Source organism: Pan paniscus, chromosome 10 (assembly GCF_029289425.2).
Source record: "Pan paniscus chromosome 10, NHGRI_mPanPan1-v2.0_pri, whole genome shotgun sequence".
Classification (NCBI taxonomy): domain Eukaryota; kingdom Metazoa; phylum Chordata; class Mammalia; order Primates; family Hominidae; genus Pan; species Pan paniscus.
The window spans coordinates 71,777,052-71,796,056 of NC_073259.2; the positions used below are offsets into that span (position 1 = coordinate 71,777,052).

At 39.0% G+C, this 19,005-nt stretch overlaps 1 protein-coding gene across 1 annotated transcript in view; it reads right to left on the reverse strand.

The window, feature by feature from the left end:
- Positions 1-19,005, reverse strand: part of IRAG2 (inositol 1,4,5-triphosphate receptor associated 2) — a 111,270-nt gene that overhangs the window by 69,130 nt on the left and 23,135 nt on the right. The window contains exons 8-17 of the mRNA XM_055095843.3: positions 18,830-18,947; positions 15,787-15,837; positions 12,842-12,919; positions 9,365-9,421; positions 7,499-7,558; positions 7,331-7,395; positions 5,742-5,841; positions 3,901-4,035; positions 2,991-3,092; positions 1,540-1,703 (exon numbers count right to left, since the gene is read on the reverse strand). Of these exons, the coding sequence (XP_054951818.1) occupies positions 1,540-1,703; positions 2,991-3,092; positions 3,901-4,035; positions 5,742-5,841; positions 7,331-7,395; positions 7,499-7,558; positions 9,365-9,421; positions 12,842-12,919; positions 15,787-15,837; positions 18,830-18,947 (930 nt within the window). The remainder of the gene's footprint in view (positions 1-1,539; positions 1,704-2,990; positions 3,093-3,900; positions 4,036-5,741; positions 5,842-7,330; positions 7,396-7,498; positions 7,559-9,364; positions 9,422-12,841; positions 12,920-15,786; positions 15,838-18,829; positions 18,948-19,005) is intronic.

Here is a 19,005-nt window from a genome sequence, read left to right on the forward strand (position 1 = left end):
GGCGGATCACGAGGTCAGGAGATCGAGACCATCCTGGTTAACATGGTGAAACCCCGTCTCTACTAAAAATACAAAAAATTAGCTGGGCGTGGTGGCAGGCGCCTGTAGTCCCAGCTACTCGGGAGGCTGAGGCAGGAGAATGGCCTGAACCCGGGAGGCGGAGCTTGCAGTGAGCAGAGATCACACCACTGCACTCCAGCCTGGGTGACAGAGCGAGACTTTGTCTCAAAAAAAAAAAAGAAGAATGTTGACGCTGCCTTTTGTGGAGACGGTATCTGTGTAAGGAAGCTGCGTGTCCACTTAGCCCCCATCTTTTACCACTATGGGGAAGTGTGGGTTCTCTGCTTCTTAGGGAAAGCAGAAGATCATTTTCTTGAGAGTTCCTCTGGTATTCTCTCTCTGGTATCCAGTTTCCTTATATTTGGGGGGAATAAAATAGTTTCTTCTGGCTATTTGCTTCAAGCTTACCTCAGTCTCTAATTACATTTTAAAATTTTGTTTAAGTGAAATATATACCCGTGTTCATTTGCTCATTTGCTCAAAAAGCATTTCTTAAGTAAGTGCTAAGTATGGTCCTAGCAGCTATATAAATGGTAGTTAACAAAAGATATAATCACTGTGCTTATGGTTTCCAGGGTGTAAAAATTTCAAGAATTTCCCCATTATCATAAGAATTGAGGGTAGAGAAAGGATAAGAGGGTAAGTTATTTTACATTTGTTACCATCTATTCCCTATGACTCCATTTAACTGACATTTAGTTGCCCAGTGCCCAACATGATACACTGAGGTCAAACATAAAACCCAATGGGGAGGAGCCAACAGACCTGGCTTCGAGTTCTAGAGCTTCCATTAGTAACTCTCAGGTCTTAGTCAATTCACTTTATCTCTTCATGCCTTAGTCCTCTGAAAAATTATGAGGTTACTAGAGGATCTCTAAGGCTTCTTCTGGTAAAAGATTATATTTTGTAATTCCAAATTCCTTCTCTAGGGAAAAAATAACTCAGTATACTGGTTTCCACAGATTTTTTTTTTTTGAAATGGAGTCTCACTCTGTCACCCAGGCTGGAGTGCAGTAGTGCAATCTCAGCTCACTGAATCTCTGCCTCCCGGGTTCAAGCAATTCTCCTGCCTCAGCCTCCCAAGTAGCTGGGATTACAGGCATGTACCACCACATCCAGCTAATTTTTGTATTTTTAGTAGAGACAGGGTTTCACCATGTTGGCCAGGTTGGTCTCAAACTCCTGACCTCAGGTGATTCACCCACCTTAGCCTCCCAAAGTGCCGGGATTACAGGCGTGAGCCACCGCGCTTGGCTGGTTTCCACAGATTTTATAGTTCGTCATTTGCAATTTTGAACATGTAAGTCAATTTCATACTATTTTACAATTCAGAATTATCAAACAGAATATCTTCTCTGAAAAAAGTATCATCTGAAATCAATGTATACAACTTGCAGAAAGTAAACTGAATGCAGTGGCATGATCATAAACATGCCATGTATATAAAGCATGGATTTCTTATATATAAATGATCATCACCTGGCAAGAAATTCTTTTCTGAAATAAAAATATTCCTGCCTGAATCTCTTCAAAATCTCTATTAATTTGGCAAATTCTTTATCAAGAGACTCTTTGTGGTTTCCCAAGATGTTCAGCATTAATATGCAAAGATCTAGCTTCTCTTCCATGATATTGTTGAATTCCTACAAGAAAAGTCACAAAACAAACCCCAGTACTCCAATGTTAAACACGGACAAATAACAGAGGCAATCTAAAAAGCTGTGGACATTCCATCTCAATGGCATACTGGATGCCAAAATTGTATGTCAATGAGTACCAATTCTCAATTGTATGTTAATTAATACCAATTCCCAATTGCCCAGAGATTGACTATCCTATTGGTTATGTCAATGTAACAAGTATGTATAAAGTGTCTATTGTGTCCCTAAAACTGAGCTTTGCTTTCTTTTTCTTAAGTTTCCCCTGACAACTTCAGTAGTCATCACAATTGCTTTAGAACAGGATGGGACAAGATAATGCAATAATATCAGCATTTATAGATTATCATATTCACATGTAATCTTAAAAAAATTAGATTGACTGTAATCCCAGCACTTTGGGGGGCTGAGGTGGGTGGATCACCTGAAGTCAGGAGTTTGAGATCAGCCTGGCCAAAATGGTGAAACCCTGTCTCTACTAAAAATACAAAAATTAGCCGGGCGTGGTGGTGCATGCATGTAATCCCAGCTACTTGGGAGTCTGAGGCAGGAGAATCACTTGAACCCAGGAGGAGGAGTTTGCAGTGAGCCAAGATCACGCCACTGCCCTCCAGCCTGGGCAACAGTGAGATTCCATCTTAAAAAACAAAAACAAAAACAAATTAGATTGGCAAAGGAGTTGAAATCATATTCCAGAGTTTACTTTTTTTCTTTAGCTTAACTTAAGGGGCTGATAGATGCTAGAAAGTGGCTGGCAGTCAAGAAGTAGAGGTAAATAGGTGAGGGACAGATGAAAGAGATACCTTCTCATATGCTTCCTTTCTAATAAAGCTGGGAATAGCTACCTAAGAAGTTCCTGTTTTTCCAATGTTCTGCAAGTTCCTGAGATAGTAAAACCGTCAAAGTCTCAGGAAAACGATTCTTTTACACAATAATCATTCTTTCAAAGTTAGGCAATTTTAATAGGCTAAGGAAAAATCTTAATTTAGACTAGCCAATTCTTACAAGGAGATAAATGCATTTTTTCATTAAATCATCTTATTTACTATTTTCTCTCTATCACATCTCACATATCTGCACACTCACTCTCTCTCACATACTTTCCTCACCCTCACACTCGTACACACCCCTGGACACATAGTCTATACTCATGATCAGACTAAGATAGCAGAAGACTACAATAAAGTCTTAGAAATGGTACTGTATATACTATTACCTGGCTTAACAAAGTAGAAGAAAAACCAGGAAAATCACAAAATATAAAACACTTACAGTAAGCTGCTCCTCCCACTTTTCTTTCACAGTAATTTCTGGATTAGTTACCCACCATCGAGAGTTTTCAATGAGGGTTGCAATTTTAGAAATTTCTTCGTGCTGAAAAAAGAGTTCCACATCTTCGACTAGGAATTTAGATGGAAGACATATGCTATTATATAATCAGAATCCACTGAGACCAAAGTTCTACTATATAGGTAACTCAGGAAAATACCAGAATATGTTCCTTTGCATCTAATGCCCCCAGTGACTTTCTTTTATTCCAGGATGTTGCCATGTGTATATGCTATATCGTCAGGTGCTCTATACATGTTGAATATATACAGAGAGAATCATTTTCCAGAACAAAACCCATCTTTTTAAATAGAAGAAAACAACCATTTTCACTTATTTTTACCATTCTAAAATGTACCACAATGTACAAAATGTAAAATGTACCAAAATGTACCAAACTAAATGCTACCTACTATATGCTAGGCACTATGAAAGGGACTGGCAATACCAGTATGAAAATATTGTTCTCTGATTTCTCCAATCATCCAAAGTTTCCAGTGAAAAGTCAAAATGGAGAAAGGAATACCAGCCATTAACCAGAAGAAAATTTAAAGAAGGAAACTGTTTAATAGATACCATGTCTTCAGCCCTTTGATACTAAAGATTAGCTCACAGGAAAAAATAACCTCAAGCAATCCGTATCTAATGGTCAATCTGTTAGGCCTGATTGACCCAGAACTAAAAGGCCAGCTTCAGAAAGGTTTGAGAAAAACCTTCGCTTTTCAGAGTGTATTAATTTGGGTCTCAGCAGCACACAGATACATCTGGACTCAGCAAACAGGTTGCAGGTCAGTTATCTGCAGATATTCCCAGCCAAAACAGAACACCACGATAAAGGTATGTTATACAATACCAGCTTCTGAAGCGTGGCTGTGAATTCCACTGCCTTCTGCGCAGGCTCTCTTAGTAATAGCAGCATTTCCTGATCCATCATGGCGTCCAGAGATGACAAGTTGATTACATTGTGCTGCCTCTCTGTTTCAGTGTTCTGAAACAAGGATCGAAATGCCCACAATTGACATCTGAATAAAGAACATTCATTATTTTCACTTAACAAAAATGATGCTCATGAGTTAATGTCATTGTCCTTGTCATTTGGTTCTCAATAGTCTTGTGAAATTCTCCTACATCCTAAAAAAGCTGTTGATATTTTCTCTCTGGGATGGCTCCAATTGAACATTTATTCTGTCTTAAGGAAAACTCATTTATCAATAGATGACATTTACATGCTGATGATATAAATGGTTATGGCTCTAATTTTAACATAAAAATAGGTAAAGAAATACCCAGAGGGAAAAAATTGGTGGAGAAGGGCTGCTCAATCAATCCCACTGAAAACGGGTTGGCTTCTTTTGTCTCCCTTCCATTCATAAAAGACCATATGATGTTTCACAAAGTACATTCCCTATACTTCTCTCAAAATCTCTGCCTCCTGTCATATTTTAAATATATGACCCAAGCCTTCTTTTTGCTGCCTGTTGAAAAGGTTACAGGACTCTTACTTCGAGATTCTAGTTAGAAGACAAACTTCCCAACTCATCAGTGGGTAAACCTCAGAGCCAGAACTTTGCCGGCTGATAACCTTCCTGTTTAGAACTATAGAACTTTCTGGGCTGGCATCTTGACATCATTATTATCTCAGAGGACTGAGGATAAAAACACACTGCTGTGGCAGATTTGCCACAGTTTCATTCAGTCTGGCAGTTTGGCTTGGTTTCAAAAACACAGTGAAATGATGAGTATTTGAAACAGAATGTCAGGAAAGCACAGCCCTCAGCAGAATGTCCAGGGCTGCCGGAGATGGCTTCAGATGAAGGCAGCATATGTTGTCCCTGCATCCTTGGCAGAAGCAATTCAAATAGCGTTTGCCCAAAGGCATTCTTTCTCTCCTTTCAAGGTGGCATCACAGCTGTCAACAGGAGAACATTCTGACATATCTATCGTCCACAGATAGGAAGAGACCATCAAATGGTGAAAAGAAAGCATTTTTCTAAATAAAGCATTTCTGAGCATAACAAGCACAAAACTGGAGAATACAAAGGAATGAAAATATAGCATAAGGGAGTCAGAACGTCTTTATCCCCGAGAAGGTTTTTAAAATATTTCTTCCCATGTTATAAAGTACTGGGTCTACCAAACAAAAGGAAATTGTTTAAACTAATAAATTCATTTTGCCACTTTAAAATTAACCGAAACACATGTAAGAAAATGCTAGTTTCTGTTCAGAATGTAATAATCAATGTCATTAATTTGGGCTGATACAATTATAATCTAAAGCAAATAAATTTGGTATTGTTTCTGGGCATCTTTATTTTTTGATAAATATATTTACTTTGAGGGTTTGGAAAATTCTAAAAAATAATTCATGGATATCTACTGCTACCTTTGGGATCCCAGGCTGGGGAATCGGGGCAGGTTGTCTGTCCTGTCAAGAAAACAAAGATTTCTAAAGTCCCAAAGTCCCTGAATGCACACTTCCACAAACCTTCAACCTTGCTGTAGCTTTCGGCCATAACTTGAAAATGGTCCTTTCTCCCCAAGCTAAGAAACTTTAGACTTGGACTCTAAGAACTATCAGCACATTCTCTCAGTGTCCCTGGTAGTTTTTGGCAAGCTGTGAACCTTCATTAAATCATAAGCTATCACATGGGGTAGTTATCTTTCAAAGCTTTCCATCTTCTTATAATGACCTACCTCTGCAGACTGAGCAAGAGTGAGTTCATAATGTAAAGACTTTTCTCCTTCAGAGATGATACTGTTACATTCTCCATTAACATTCAACTGGATCCCATTTCTTGAAAAAAACAAAAACAATAGTCTAGTTAGGTGTGCCTCCAACATTACGTTTGAAGTCAACAGAATATAGGGTCCATTTATCACCAAACAATCAGTGCCATGTGCCAAGGATTGTATAATGTGCTTGGGAATAGGGAGAGTGGTCAGAAATTGTCTCTGTCCTCCAGGAGCTGCACAGACTGGTGAGTCTAGGAGGTCATACACCAGGCCACATTTTTTAAAAGAATTGGTACTAACAGTTAAAAATCAGAAAATGTCACTTAAAAATCTGGATTTCTGGCTTTTCTTCCAAAATCAGAAGATGTGGCCAGACTAGGTCCATACCATTTTGATGTCACAATTAGTTGGAGCTAAACAGAGTAACCCCTTTGCTTTTATATCGGTAATGCACTTATCTCCTTTGCCATTTGCATAATGTAGATGCGTGCATATTCCATTAGCTTTACTCATTTTTGTTATCTGAGTGGCTCCTGTGGATCCTGGACTAGCATATTACTCACATTCAGAAACAAATAATTATCATACAGGATGATGTGTGTCAGGAAAGAGGTGAGAACAAGGTGCCATGCTTACATTCAAAACAATTACTTAGGCCAGGCTGGGTGGCTCACACCTGTAATCCCAGCACTTTGAGAGGCCGAGGCAGGCAGATCATGAAGTCAGGAGTTCGAGACCAGCCTGGCCAACATGGTGAAACCCCATCTCTACTAAAAATACAAAAATTAGCCAGGCATGGTGGCATATGCCTGTAGTCCCAGCTTATTGAGGGACTGAGACAGAAGAATTGCTTGAACTCAGGAGGTGGAGGTTGCAGCGGGCTGAGATCACGCCATTGCACTCCAGCCTGGGTGACAGAGCAAGACTCCACCTCCCAAAAAAAAAAAAAAGAAAAAAGAAAGAAAAAAAGAGTTACTTAGTTCCAGGGTAAGGGAAAAGCAAGCAAGGGAAAGTCAACACAATGGACTGAATGTTTGTTTGCCCCCCATTATTTCATATATTGAATTCCTAACCCCAATGCGATAGTATTTGGAAATGGAACACTTGGAAGGTAATTAAGTTATGAGGTTGAAACCCTCATGAATGGGATTATTGTCCTTATAAGAAGAAGCCAAAGAGTTAGCTAACTGCTTTTCCTCCATGCTTGTACAAGGATAAGTCAGCAATTTGCAACCTAGTACAGGGCCCTCACTAGAACTCAACCCTGCTGGCACCCTGATCTTGGAGTTCCAGCCTCCAAAACTGTAAGAAATAAATGAGTATTATTGAAGCCACACAGTCTATGGTATTTTGTCATAGCATCCTGAGCTGTCTAAGACAATCAGGGGTCATAGAAAACTCACAAAGAAGTTCTCATGGAGAAAAATAGAGAAAATATCACATACAAACGTATAGAAGAAAAGAATGTGGCACATACAAAGCTCAATTGGGCCAATAATGTAGGGTAGAGGAACAAGAGAGGAGGCTGGCAAGAGTTGCCCTCTACTTACGTGATGAGTTCCTGTTGCAAGTGCTGTAACTCATGAGCCAGTTTATTTTTTTCCCCTCGTAAATTCTGGAATCGCACACAACATTAGGCTGTACATGTTACTCTAGTGGGGAATTTACATTTAACAAGCCCACCTTGCAAGGTGTGAGATTAATAATAACAGGTATACCTCTATAATGCTTCCATATTCTATGATGGTTGATTTAAGTTCTTCTATATATAAGCCTTTCTGAAAAGTAGAAGAGAGAAATAATAGCAAAAAAGTAATGGGTCCACCAAATCATATATATTAGACTATTAATGTGAGCCACAGAAAAATTGTAAATGCCCAATCGTCATGCGATTCTACCAGTCTCACTATTTGAAAACTGAACCAGTCGGTGTTTTGCGATTAAAAACACACAAGGACGGCTGGGCGTGGTGGCTCACGACTGTAATCCCAACACTTTGGGAAGCCGAGGAGGGCGGATCACCTGAGGTCGGGGGTCCAGACCAGCCTGACCAACATGGGGAAACCCTGTCTCTACTAAAAACGCAAAATTAGCCAGGCGTGGTGGCGCATGCCTGTAATCCCAGCTACTCAGGAGGCTGAGGCAGGAGAATCACTTGAATCCAGGAGGTGGAGGTTGTGGTGAGCCAAGATCATGCCATTGCACTCCAGCCTGGGCAACAAGAGTGAAACAAAACAAAAAAACAAAACAAAAACAAACACATACACACACACAGGGACAAAAAGGGAGCAATATATAACTGGTGTCAATATAATCTGTTTGTCTGACCCAGTGGAATCAAACTCTAAAAGGTGATTCTTAAGCCCAAAACAAAATTATATTTATCATCATGATGTGTTAAAGAAAAAATTCCGTCTTGCAAGTGACCAATGAAATAAAGGCATCTGATTTTTTTCAGTACTAATGATACCTCCTTAAAATCATTGTTTTCTTCTACAAGACCAAAAGGTACAGGTAGTGAGTACCTGATCTCTAATTTTATCCCATGGCTAGCGTGGTGGCTGGCACATGGGAGATGATCAATCAATACCTGATGAACCCTGAGCAGGAGTGCAGAATGGTGAGAAGACCAGAGTTAGGGAGGAACTGAGTAGCCACTACTATCGCAATATCATTACATAGAGAACACCCGCAATGAAGACATCAAGTTAGGACAATACGCAGTATCCCAGTCAAAGTCCACAGCTATGCATGTTTCTTTTGAAACTTCAAAATGTGCATGGAAAAGAGGAGTGGCAAATATCATTCTTTCTTCACTTCTCTGTTTTGGACTGTGGAAGATTATTGACTGAGGCTGTGTTCCTTCCTGTGTCTCTTAAAGTTACCGTAACCAGCACCTTTGTAGCCGGTATCCTTGGCTATGATCACAGGATACAAGAATAGAATGATATCTATCTATGTATCTATCTAATCAATCAATCAAATTGGGTTTCAAATAATTTGGGTATATATTCTTCTTCCACCCTAAAATGAATGGCTGCAGACTCATTTATGTTGTTAGAAATTAAAATGACATCACCAGTATCTAGCCAGTGACTGGTAGATTGGCACACTAATATTTGTCACGTGTGGATGAACACCACCAGAATTTAGAGAAGATATGTTCAAACTTATTTTTATGAAGTACTATAAAGGAAAGTCTCATGACATCATATTAGAATCAGATTTTTTAGGCTGGGCGCGGTGGCTCACGCCTGTAATCCCAGCACTTCAGGAGGCTGAGGCAGGTGGATCACCTGAGGTTAGGAGTTCAAGACCAGTCTGGCCAACACGGGGAAACCCCGTCTCTACTAAAAATACAAAAATTAGCTGGCGTGGTGGCAAAACACCTGTAATCCCAGCTACTCAGGAGGCTGAGGCAGGAGAATTGCTTGAATCTGGGAGGTGGAGGTTGCAGTGAGCCGAGATCATGCCATTGCACTCCAGCCTGGGCAACAGAGCAAGACTCCGTCAAAAAAAAAAGAATCAGATTTGGAGAGAGCTAGCCAATTCCACGGGACTTTGTGGTAAGGAACAATACCAACCTTCTGCAAACTTGTATCTTTATTAAGCAAAGTGTTCTCATATGTGTGTAACTGCATCTGAAAAGAGACGAATTTAGGGAAGGCCGTTGGGACATTGCTTTGGTAAAAGGACAGTGCCATAAAATCATTCCAGTAAGACGTTTCTGAAGCACCTTTAACATGCATGTACTTTTCACTTTACAAAGTACTTTCCCTTCCAACTCTAGAGGCAGGAGTCATTGCTCTCATGTTACCAGTGAGGAAACCAAACTCCACACTACCCAGAGACTCACCCACCCAATGTCGCACACTGTCAATGGCAGAGCTGAGCCTGGAATGCAAGTCTACAGCTCCAGCCAAGTGCCCTTCCCACCATTCCACACTTAACATAATAAGGGAATGTTCAGAATCTTCACTTTTTTGGTGAAAATAAAAAGTCTAGATACAATATGAACATAGAGATTCCATGAGGACACATAGAAGACTCTTCCCCTTTTAAAAACATAGTTTAGCCTGGCATGGCGTCACATGCCTGTAGTCTCAGGCACTCGGGAGGCTGAGGCTGGAGGACGGTTTGAGCCCCAGAGTTCGAAGGTGCAGTGAGCTATGATCACACCATTGCACTTCAGCCCAGGTGACAGAGCAAGACTCTCATCTCTAAAACTAAAATTTAAATTAAAAAAAAACATATTGTAACAATGCTTAAGATTTCTTTTAGCTAAGTGAACATAAAGGATATATCAATTTATTCAAATCAAAAGCAAGCTTGTTGGCATATGCTGCTACATATTATAGAATGAATAAATATGTATATTGACTGAATTGAGAACCTGGAAAAATAATCATCATGGTCAGAAGCAGAATCATCACCATAATCTTATACACTGGATATAATCACATCATCATCTGAGTTTATAACAAGCTTGTGGGATAGGTACAAACATCACATCCATTTAGTAGATGTGAAAATTTAGACTTAAAGCTTGCCTGAGGTTATAAAATTTTTCAGTAGAAAAGACAGGATCTGAACCCGTGTCTTCTGGCTCTTTCCACTGGTTTATCACAGTTGTGTTTTGCAAAGACAGCCACTCCTAGTGTAGAATTAATTTTAATGTCTAAGAAGGCTGGGCATGGTGGCTTACAGCTGTAATCCCATGCTTTAGGAGGCCAAAGTAGGAGGATCACTTGAGGGAAGGAGTTCAAGATCAGCTTGGGCAACATAGCAAGACTTCATCTATACAAAAAATTTAAAAATAAATTAACTGGGCATGGTGGTGTGCCTCTGTACTCCCAGCTACTTGGAAGTTTGAGATGGGTACATGTGCACAACGTGCAGGTTTGTGATGGGAAGATCACTTGAACCCAGGAGTTCAAGGCTGCAGTGAACTATGATAATGCCACTGCACTACCGCGCAGGTAACAGAGTGAGATCCCATCTTTAAATTCACAAATTAACTGATTATTTGTTAGTTAATTTTTTAAAAATTGATGTTTAAATTATAACTGTTGTTTTACATATATATGTAAACACACACATGAAATGTTAGTTTCTGCTAGGAAACTGGAAAACTCTACATCAGAATGTAGAAATTTAAGTATATCATCATTTCAGACACATACAACAACAAAATATTTCTCAAATAAGCCATTAGAGATGACAATAAGCATGACACAAATTCATGAATTTACTAGTCGTTGTCATCTGTTTCCTGATGAGAATGTGTGACAGATAACAAAAATATGTATGAAATATAGACTTTTTAGACACTATCTAGACAAAAAATATTTTTGTAAGGTATAATTTCTTAATATAATTAGGGATAAATTTTTCCCATCTCTCCTCATTTTTAGCATTAAGAAGGTACATTATCTCAGGTTGAGGTTGGTAAACTACAAAAAAAATAAAATAAAATTTAAAGAAGGTACAATATCTGAAATATTTCCTGATTTAGAAATTCATAAAATCAGATACAATTAAATTAAAAATTGCCATATAATATAAAAAGATAACAAATTTGGGCAAGAATGTAGAGAAATTTGAGCCCTCATGCACTGCTGGTGGAATGTAAAATGGTGCAGCCACTTTGAACACAGCCTGGCAGTTCCTTAAAAGGTTAAACATAGAAACAAGGCCAGGCGTGGTGGTTCACTCCTGTAATCCCAACACTTTGGGAGGCTGAGGCAGGCAGATCACTTGAGGTCAGGAGTTTGAGAACAGCCTGGCCAACATGGTGAAATCCCATCTTTACCACAAATACAAAAATTAGCTAAGCATGGTGGCGCACGCCTGTAATCCCAGCTACTCAGGAGGCTGAGGCAGGAGGATCCCTTGAACCTGGAGGCAGAGGTTGCAGTGAGCCAAAATCATACCACTGCACTCCAGCCTGGGCAACAAGAGCAAAACTCTGTTTCAATAAATAAATAAATAAATAAATAAACAAACAAACATAGAAACATCAAGTGACCCAGTAATTTCACTCCTAGGAATATACCCAAGAGAAATCAAGACATATGTACACATAGAAATTTGTATACAAATGTTCATAGCAGACGATTCATAATAGCCAGAAAGTGAAAAAAGCCTGAACACCCATCACCTGATGAGTGAACAAACAAAATTTGATATATCCATATAGAATATTATCCAGCCATAAAAAGAGGTAGTAATACAGCCGGGTGCAGTGGCTCATGCCCGTGATCCCAGCACTTTGGGAGGCCGAGGTGGGCAGATCACGAGGTCAGGAGATTGAGACCATCCTGGCTAACATGGTGAAACCCGGTCTCTACTAAAAATACAAAAAATTAGCTGGGTGTGGTGGTGGGTGCCTGTAGGCCCAGCTACTCGGGAGGCTGAGGCAGGAGAATGGCGTGAACACGGAAGGCAGAGCTTGCAGTGAGCCAAGATTGCGCCACTGCACTCCAGCCTAGGCAAAAGAGCGAGATTCTGTCTCAAAAAAAAGAAAAAAGAAAAAAAAAGAGGTAGTAATACGTGCTATATCAAGGATGAACCTTAAAAACATTATGCTCAGTGAAATCAGCCACACACAAAAGGCAACATATTATATGATTTAATTTATATGAAATGTCCAGAAGAGACAAATCTATAGAGACAGACAATAGATTAGTGGCTGCTTAGGGTTGGGGAGAGGACGGTGGGTGGGGGATGGTAAAAGGGATTTCTTTCGGGGTGATGAGAATGTTTTAAACTTGATTTTGGAGATGGTTGTACAACTCTGTGAACGTACTAAAACACACTGACTTGTATACTTTAAGTTGATGAAATTTAAGGCATGTGAATTACATATCAGTAAAGCAGTTGCCAAAAAAAAAAAAGAAGGAAAAGGAAACTAGCTTTTATATAACTCAAATATTTTGTAGACTAAAAGTTTCAGAATTTATAACCAAAGTTTTGTTTGTCAATGAGGCATAGACATTTTCATAAAATAATACTGGTTTGACAGAAAAAAAATATTTTACCAGTATTTGGGAAGTGCTTACTTGGTGCTCTGTCTCAGTTTTAGACAAGTCTTCAATCTTCTTTTCCAGTCTGTCTATATCCATGATGTTCTTGAAATTCTAATGTAAAAGATAGTATTCTTGGATTTAGCACCAAGAAAAATAAAAGATGAGGACAAACAAAGTCTCTTTTAGGAGGTGGCATTTCATCACTCTCAGTATTGCCTTTTTATCTTCCATTCAACCTCAGCCACTACTCCCATAGTCATAAATTCAAACTTGTTATTACCAGTCACTGCAGCCCCTCCATTACCTTAACTGCAAGCATCCCACCGTTCAACAACCACCTCTTGGCTTTCCAGATTACTTCCTCTATACCCACAAACCTTCAATCCCCCCTGGAACCCGCAATCCATTGATCCGACCACCTTTTCATTATCCTTCAACCTTCCCATGAACTCAGACCCCTCTTTATTTAGCTTCAGTTCTTCCCTGGGCAATCATTATAATCATTCCCTTCCAAATGCCTCCATTCCCTGCCTAACTCCTGCTTCTTAGCATTTACCTAGATGAGCTTACCACCCACTCCACACCAGCACCCTTTCAGATGAACATGCTTAAAGAAAGCATGAACAGATAGGTCACACGTTTAATTCATGGCCTTCAACCTCAGTGTTTACTGGTGTCCATATCATATCATCCTGGTATATTTATACTGCCTTTTACCTAAATCAGGGGGTGGCAAACTATGCCCAGCCCCCTCACTCCACCCCTAAAGACCAAATCTAGCTGACCACCTGTTTTTGTAAATAAGGTTTTATTAGAGCACAGCTGTGCCCATTCAGGTACATACTGTCTATGACTGCTTTCACAATACAAAGGCAGAGGTAAGTAGTTGACACAAAGGTCATTTTTGTGGCTAGCAAAGCCTAAAAATATTTATAATCAGGCCCTTTACAAAAAATTTTCCAACCCCTAGCTCATTTCATTCCTTCTCTTTCCTCAAATTTCCAATAACCCCTCCAACATCCTCACTCTCAGCTGATGACTTTGCTTTGTATTTCACTGAGACACTAGAAACAACCAGAAGAAAATTTCCTTCTTACCTGAAAACATAACAAATATCTTTGGATATATTACAAAGCATTTCCTGATCCAAACACTTCTATCCACCTCCACTGCAACTACTCAGTCCAAGCCCCCATCAGCTTTTGCCTGGATCATTGCAAAGACCTCTTAATTGGTCTTCCTGCTTTTTCTCTTGCCCCGCTACAATGGATTCTAAACCCAGCAGCCAGAGTTGTCTTGTTAAAACGGAATTAGATCATATTACTCCTTTGCTCAAAACACTTCAATGGCTCCCATCTCACTCAAGTGTTTGTTTTGTTTTGTTTTGTTTTGTTTTAAAAAAAGACAGAGTCCTTAGGATGCGTGTGTAAGCCCCTTGTGTCTGGACCCTCCAGCTCTTGGCCTGCATCTCTTGCTACTTGTTCACTTTGCTCCAGACACTCTGGCCTCGCTGTCCCTCCAAAATAGCAGGCAGGCTGCAGCCTCACGATTTTCAGCTATTTCTTCTGCCTGGAAGGCTCTTTCACAGATAAACCTCCTTTCCCAGTTTTGAATCAAAGGATTAGCTTCATAAGGCTGCTTTTCCTAACCACCCTAGTTTAAATTGCACTCCTCTCTGCCTCAATTCTGTTTTCTGCTTTTCTTTTCTCTATAGCTCTTTTTACCATCTAACATACTAGTTCCACATGAGCTATTTTGCTAAGCTCATATAGTCAGCACTTAGAATAGCTCTAAGATCTTCCAATGAATATGTGTTGAATGAACAAAATGAATGAATGAATAAAAGTGAATCACTACCCAAACCATTGTGATGTTACTCTTCACAATGCATCAGATTTTTACCTCCCAAAGGAATCTTAGCTAGTGACAACACTTATATTCGTTTTCTAATGTAAGTCAATAATTGCAATGCTATTTCATGATGAAGGGCTTTCAATCTTCCTTCTATCTCAATTCTGAACTGGTTTGGTACAATTCTTTGATACGTGTCACTCATCTAAATAAGAGGAGAAAAATATCTTACATTAGTAGTTTAATTGTAAATCACTAGTTTCACAAAAGCCTGGCCTTGTGGCTATACCAACTCTGAATCTAATATAGGCTTTCTTTCCAAACTTTAATTGTTCCTTTCCAATCCACTATGAAATTTTAAAATACCCACTTGGCCCACATTTTGAATAACTCTCCAGATTGTGCTGCATAGCTTCATAAGTACTTCTGATAGCCTCACATAAAAGCAAAATTTAAAAACTGGCATACTACTTGATATTCAAATGGTATCTATTATAAAAGGAATTTTCCCAGCAAAATAGTAACTTGCTAGTAGCTTGTTCCCTGTTCTTCCAATGCTTCAATTTTGTTGCTTTAAAAAAATTATATTCTTTTTCTTTGAGATTATACTAATATTTCCTAATATTTATAAGCTACATTGTGGTTTACCAAATGGCTTCACATGAATTATCTTAGTTAATCTCGAAAATAACTCCATGGCATAGGTACTATTAGCCCAGAAAAGATAAATGGCTTTTCCAAGGTCCTTTTTTCAGTGAATTTAAGATCTGAATCGTAGACTCAAGACTTTTGCCACTTTGTTCAATGGAATTAAATGGAAAATGATTAGATAACATCCATACTTTCCTTCTTGATTTGGATATTTTTTAGATAGGTTCATTGTATTTCATCTTAAATTTGAATTTCTTAAATCCCATTTCTTCCAAGGATAATTGCAAAAGTAACAGTTTCTCTGTTCAGACATGAAAATCCCATTCATTCCTCCTCACTTGTAATTTGACAAGTCAACCTGCTCTCTGGCCTATAGGAGGCTATATTTACATGATTTTTATTTAACCCACAGCCATAAACCACGATGATATGATTTGCATGTTTGTCTATGCCAGTGTTTAACGATTCTGACATACCTCTTCCTGTAGAATCCGAATCTTAAGAATCAGAGCCCGGTTTTCTGTCTCCTAATTCATTGTGAGAAAAATAATTAAAATATATTTAAGATGTTTATGAAAATACCACATATTTACCTCCAAGGCTGACATTCTCTACCAACTTTGAATGTAGCATTCACCTATCACAAATGAGCCTACTCTGAAAATATTTTCAATGTGGGGTTAAGCCTTGGCCTACAGGTACTTGGGGATCTAAGTGAAGTCATTCTCCTCCTGGACTCAATGTAACTATGGTTGTTAGGGAGGAAAAGACAAAAGAAACAAAAAAGTAACAACCTGGCTTCTTTCCCTGCTGCTTCATTTATGACAGGTAGTTGTAAACTCAGCTATTTAAATAGCACCTTGAAATCACAGAGCTCTAGCGTTCTATTTGAAGCTGTGGATATTCTCAGATGCAACATCATCACAACATATGAGCATCAAAAACTGTTTTACAATTAACAGCCTCAAATTCAGAACCATCAGAAAAAAAAATCAATATATTTCAGGACAGGCTATTTGCCAAAATGTTAACAGTAAATTTCAAGGGTAGGTTAAGAATTTTGCAAAACTTTTTATTTGTTAATGTGCATTTCTTTATTTTTATAAAGTAAATAGGTATTACCTTTATAATATAAAAATGAAAGAAAAAATATCTCAAGCTAGGATTTCATTGACACAATAATAAACACCCGCTCCCCATCCATGTACTTAAAATCTAAATACCTGAGTTCAATTCTGGCCCTACTTTTTTTTTTTTTTTTTTTTTGAGACGAAGTCTCGCTCTCGTTGCCCAGGCTGGGGTACAATAGTGCAATCTCAGCTCACTGCAACCTCCACCTCCCGGGTTCAAGTGATTCTCCTGCCTCAGCCTTCCAAGTAGCCAGAATTACAGGCACTTGCCACCACACCTGGCTACTTTTTGTATTTTTAGTAGAGACGGGGTTTCACCATGTTGGCCAGGCTGGCCTCGAACTCCTGACCCCAGGCGATCTGCCCACCTCAGCCTCCTAAAGTACTGGGATTACAGGCGTGAGCCACCGTGCCCGGTGGCCCTACCATTTTTTAAAAAATTGACAGATAAATAACATCATATGCTTTTACCATGTATAACATGATGTTCTAAAGTACATATATACCATAGAATGGTTAATTTAGCTCTATCATTTATTAGACAATTGACTTTGAACAATTAAAAACTTCCTCTGGACTTTATTGCTCTATTACATTTTTTAGTACACAAAAATATAGCAACTTCTGTTTCTACCTTACAGATTTTCTGTTATTACCTATGAGATGAAGTATCAACTAAATCTTTTAAAATTATAAAGCACTACAAAATGCAAATGATTAGGATTCCATATCTAGGACTCTGAACTTTATTTTTATTTATTTATTTATTTATTTATTTATTTATTTATTTATTTATTTTTTGAGACCAAGTCTCAGACACCCAGGCTGGAATGCAGTGGTGCAATCTTGGCTCACTGCAGCCTCCACCTCCTAGGTTCAAGCAATCCTCCCACCTCAGCCTCCCAAGTAGCTGGGATTACAAGTGTGTGTCACCACATCTGGCTAATTTCTATATTTTTAGTTGAGATGAGGTTTCACCATGTTGGCCAAGCTTGTCTTGAACTCCTGACCTCAAGTGACCCACCGGCCTCAGCCTCCCAAAGTGCAGGCCAAAATTCTGCACTTTAATCAATAGCAATTTAACATTACCAATTCCTAAGAGGAAAGAAAGGACATTGAATGCTTTACATGCGCTAGCTCATTTATCCCTCCCAGCCCTAGGGTAAGTAGTATTGTTATCTCCATTTTATCTAGGAGGACCCACGGGCTTAGAGTGACTATGTGGCAGGGCTAAAGTCACACAGCCCTTGGAGCCGGAGCTTGAAGGCAGGCAGTCTGACTCCCAAGCGTGGGCTCTTGACCAGTTCTCTCCATTGCCTTCAGTTAGAAGCTCCTCAGTGGTCCCAGATTGAGTCTTTCCTATAATGCATCCATATAGACTTGCAGGGTCACAAAAGACCTGGCATTCAATGATCTAGTCCCCATATTTTACTACTGAGGCAAGAGCTAAGCTAAACAAAGTTATTTTGTTTGTGGGAGGTCATAAGGGACTGCCACAGGGCTGGAACCAAGTCTCTCCATGATTTAGAGACTCTAAAAACAGTTTTGCAACTGATACCTGAAACAAATTAGTCGGAATGACTTTCAGCCACTCCTTACCATAGTTAATGATACTAGAGTACTGCTGGCATCTATCAGGATTTTGAAGACTATTACTAATTCTTTATACAACAGTTGAACCTTCTCAATAAAAATGATCACTTCTCTGGCATCTGACTTAAAGTTTAGTCTAAATGACTCTTTTGCTCTGAAATTATAAGCCTGTGCTTATTTAGCATAAGGAATGATTTATGGAGCTTCTCAGTAACCTGTAAGTACCGAGAGAACTGTTTTTTTTTAAATCTGAGAAAAAAGGTGAAAGTTTCACAGATTTTTTAAAATTCAAGTGGTTTTTAGTATCACATATTTTTGAATTCTCCTATCGACTTTAGGAGGCATTCCAGATATTTTCTGGGTTTTCAGAAACTATTGTGAATGTGACTGACAAATATGTAAAAAATTTAAATCTTGATTGAAAAGGAGGCCAAGCACAGTGGCTCATGCCTATAATCCCAACACTTTGGGAAGCTGAAGTGAGAGGATCGCTTGAGCCTGGGAGGTCGAGGCTGGAGTGAGCCACGATCCTGCCACTGCACTCCAGCCTGGGCAACAAAGCAAGATCCTGTCTCAAAAAAAAAGAAAAAAAGAAAAAAAAGAAAAGAAAGAAAAGAAAAAGAAAGAAAAGGAAAACACAGATTTAAAAAAATCCTACCTGCCTTTACTTTTCTAAAGTGTTACCAATTCATTCATCAGGATATTGACTTCTGATGTTCCACCGGATAAGTCCTCTTGTATATTTCAGTTATGTAAATTATATGCCAAATTCAAAGTACTATAATAGATGACTTACTAATTGTTTGCTCTGGGCTACAATCATGCTCTTCTGCTCTTCTGAAGCATTCATACTAAGTTTCAGTTCCTCCAGTTCTTCTTTTAACAGATTTGTTCTCATAATAGCCTGGTGGGCACTGTGGGGGTGGGGGGAGAAGGCCATGAGCAGAACCTCAAATATAACCGTCAAAGACA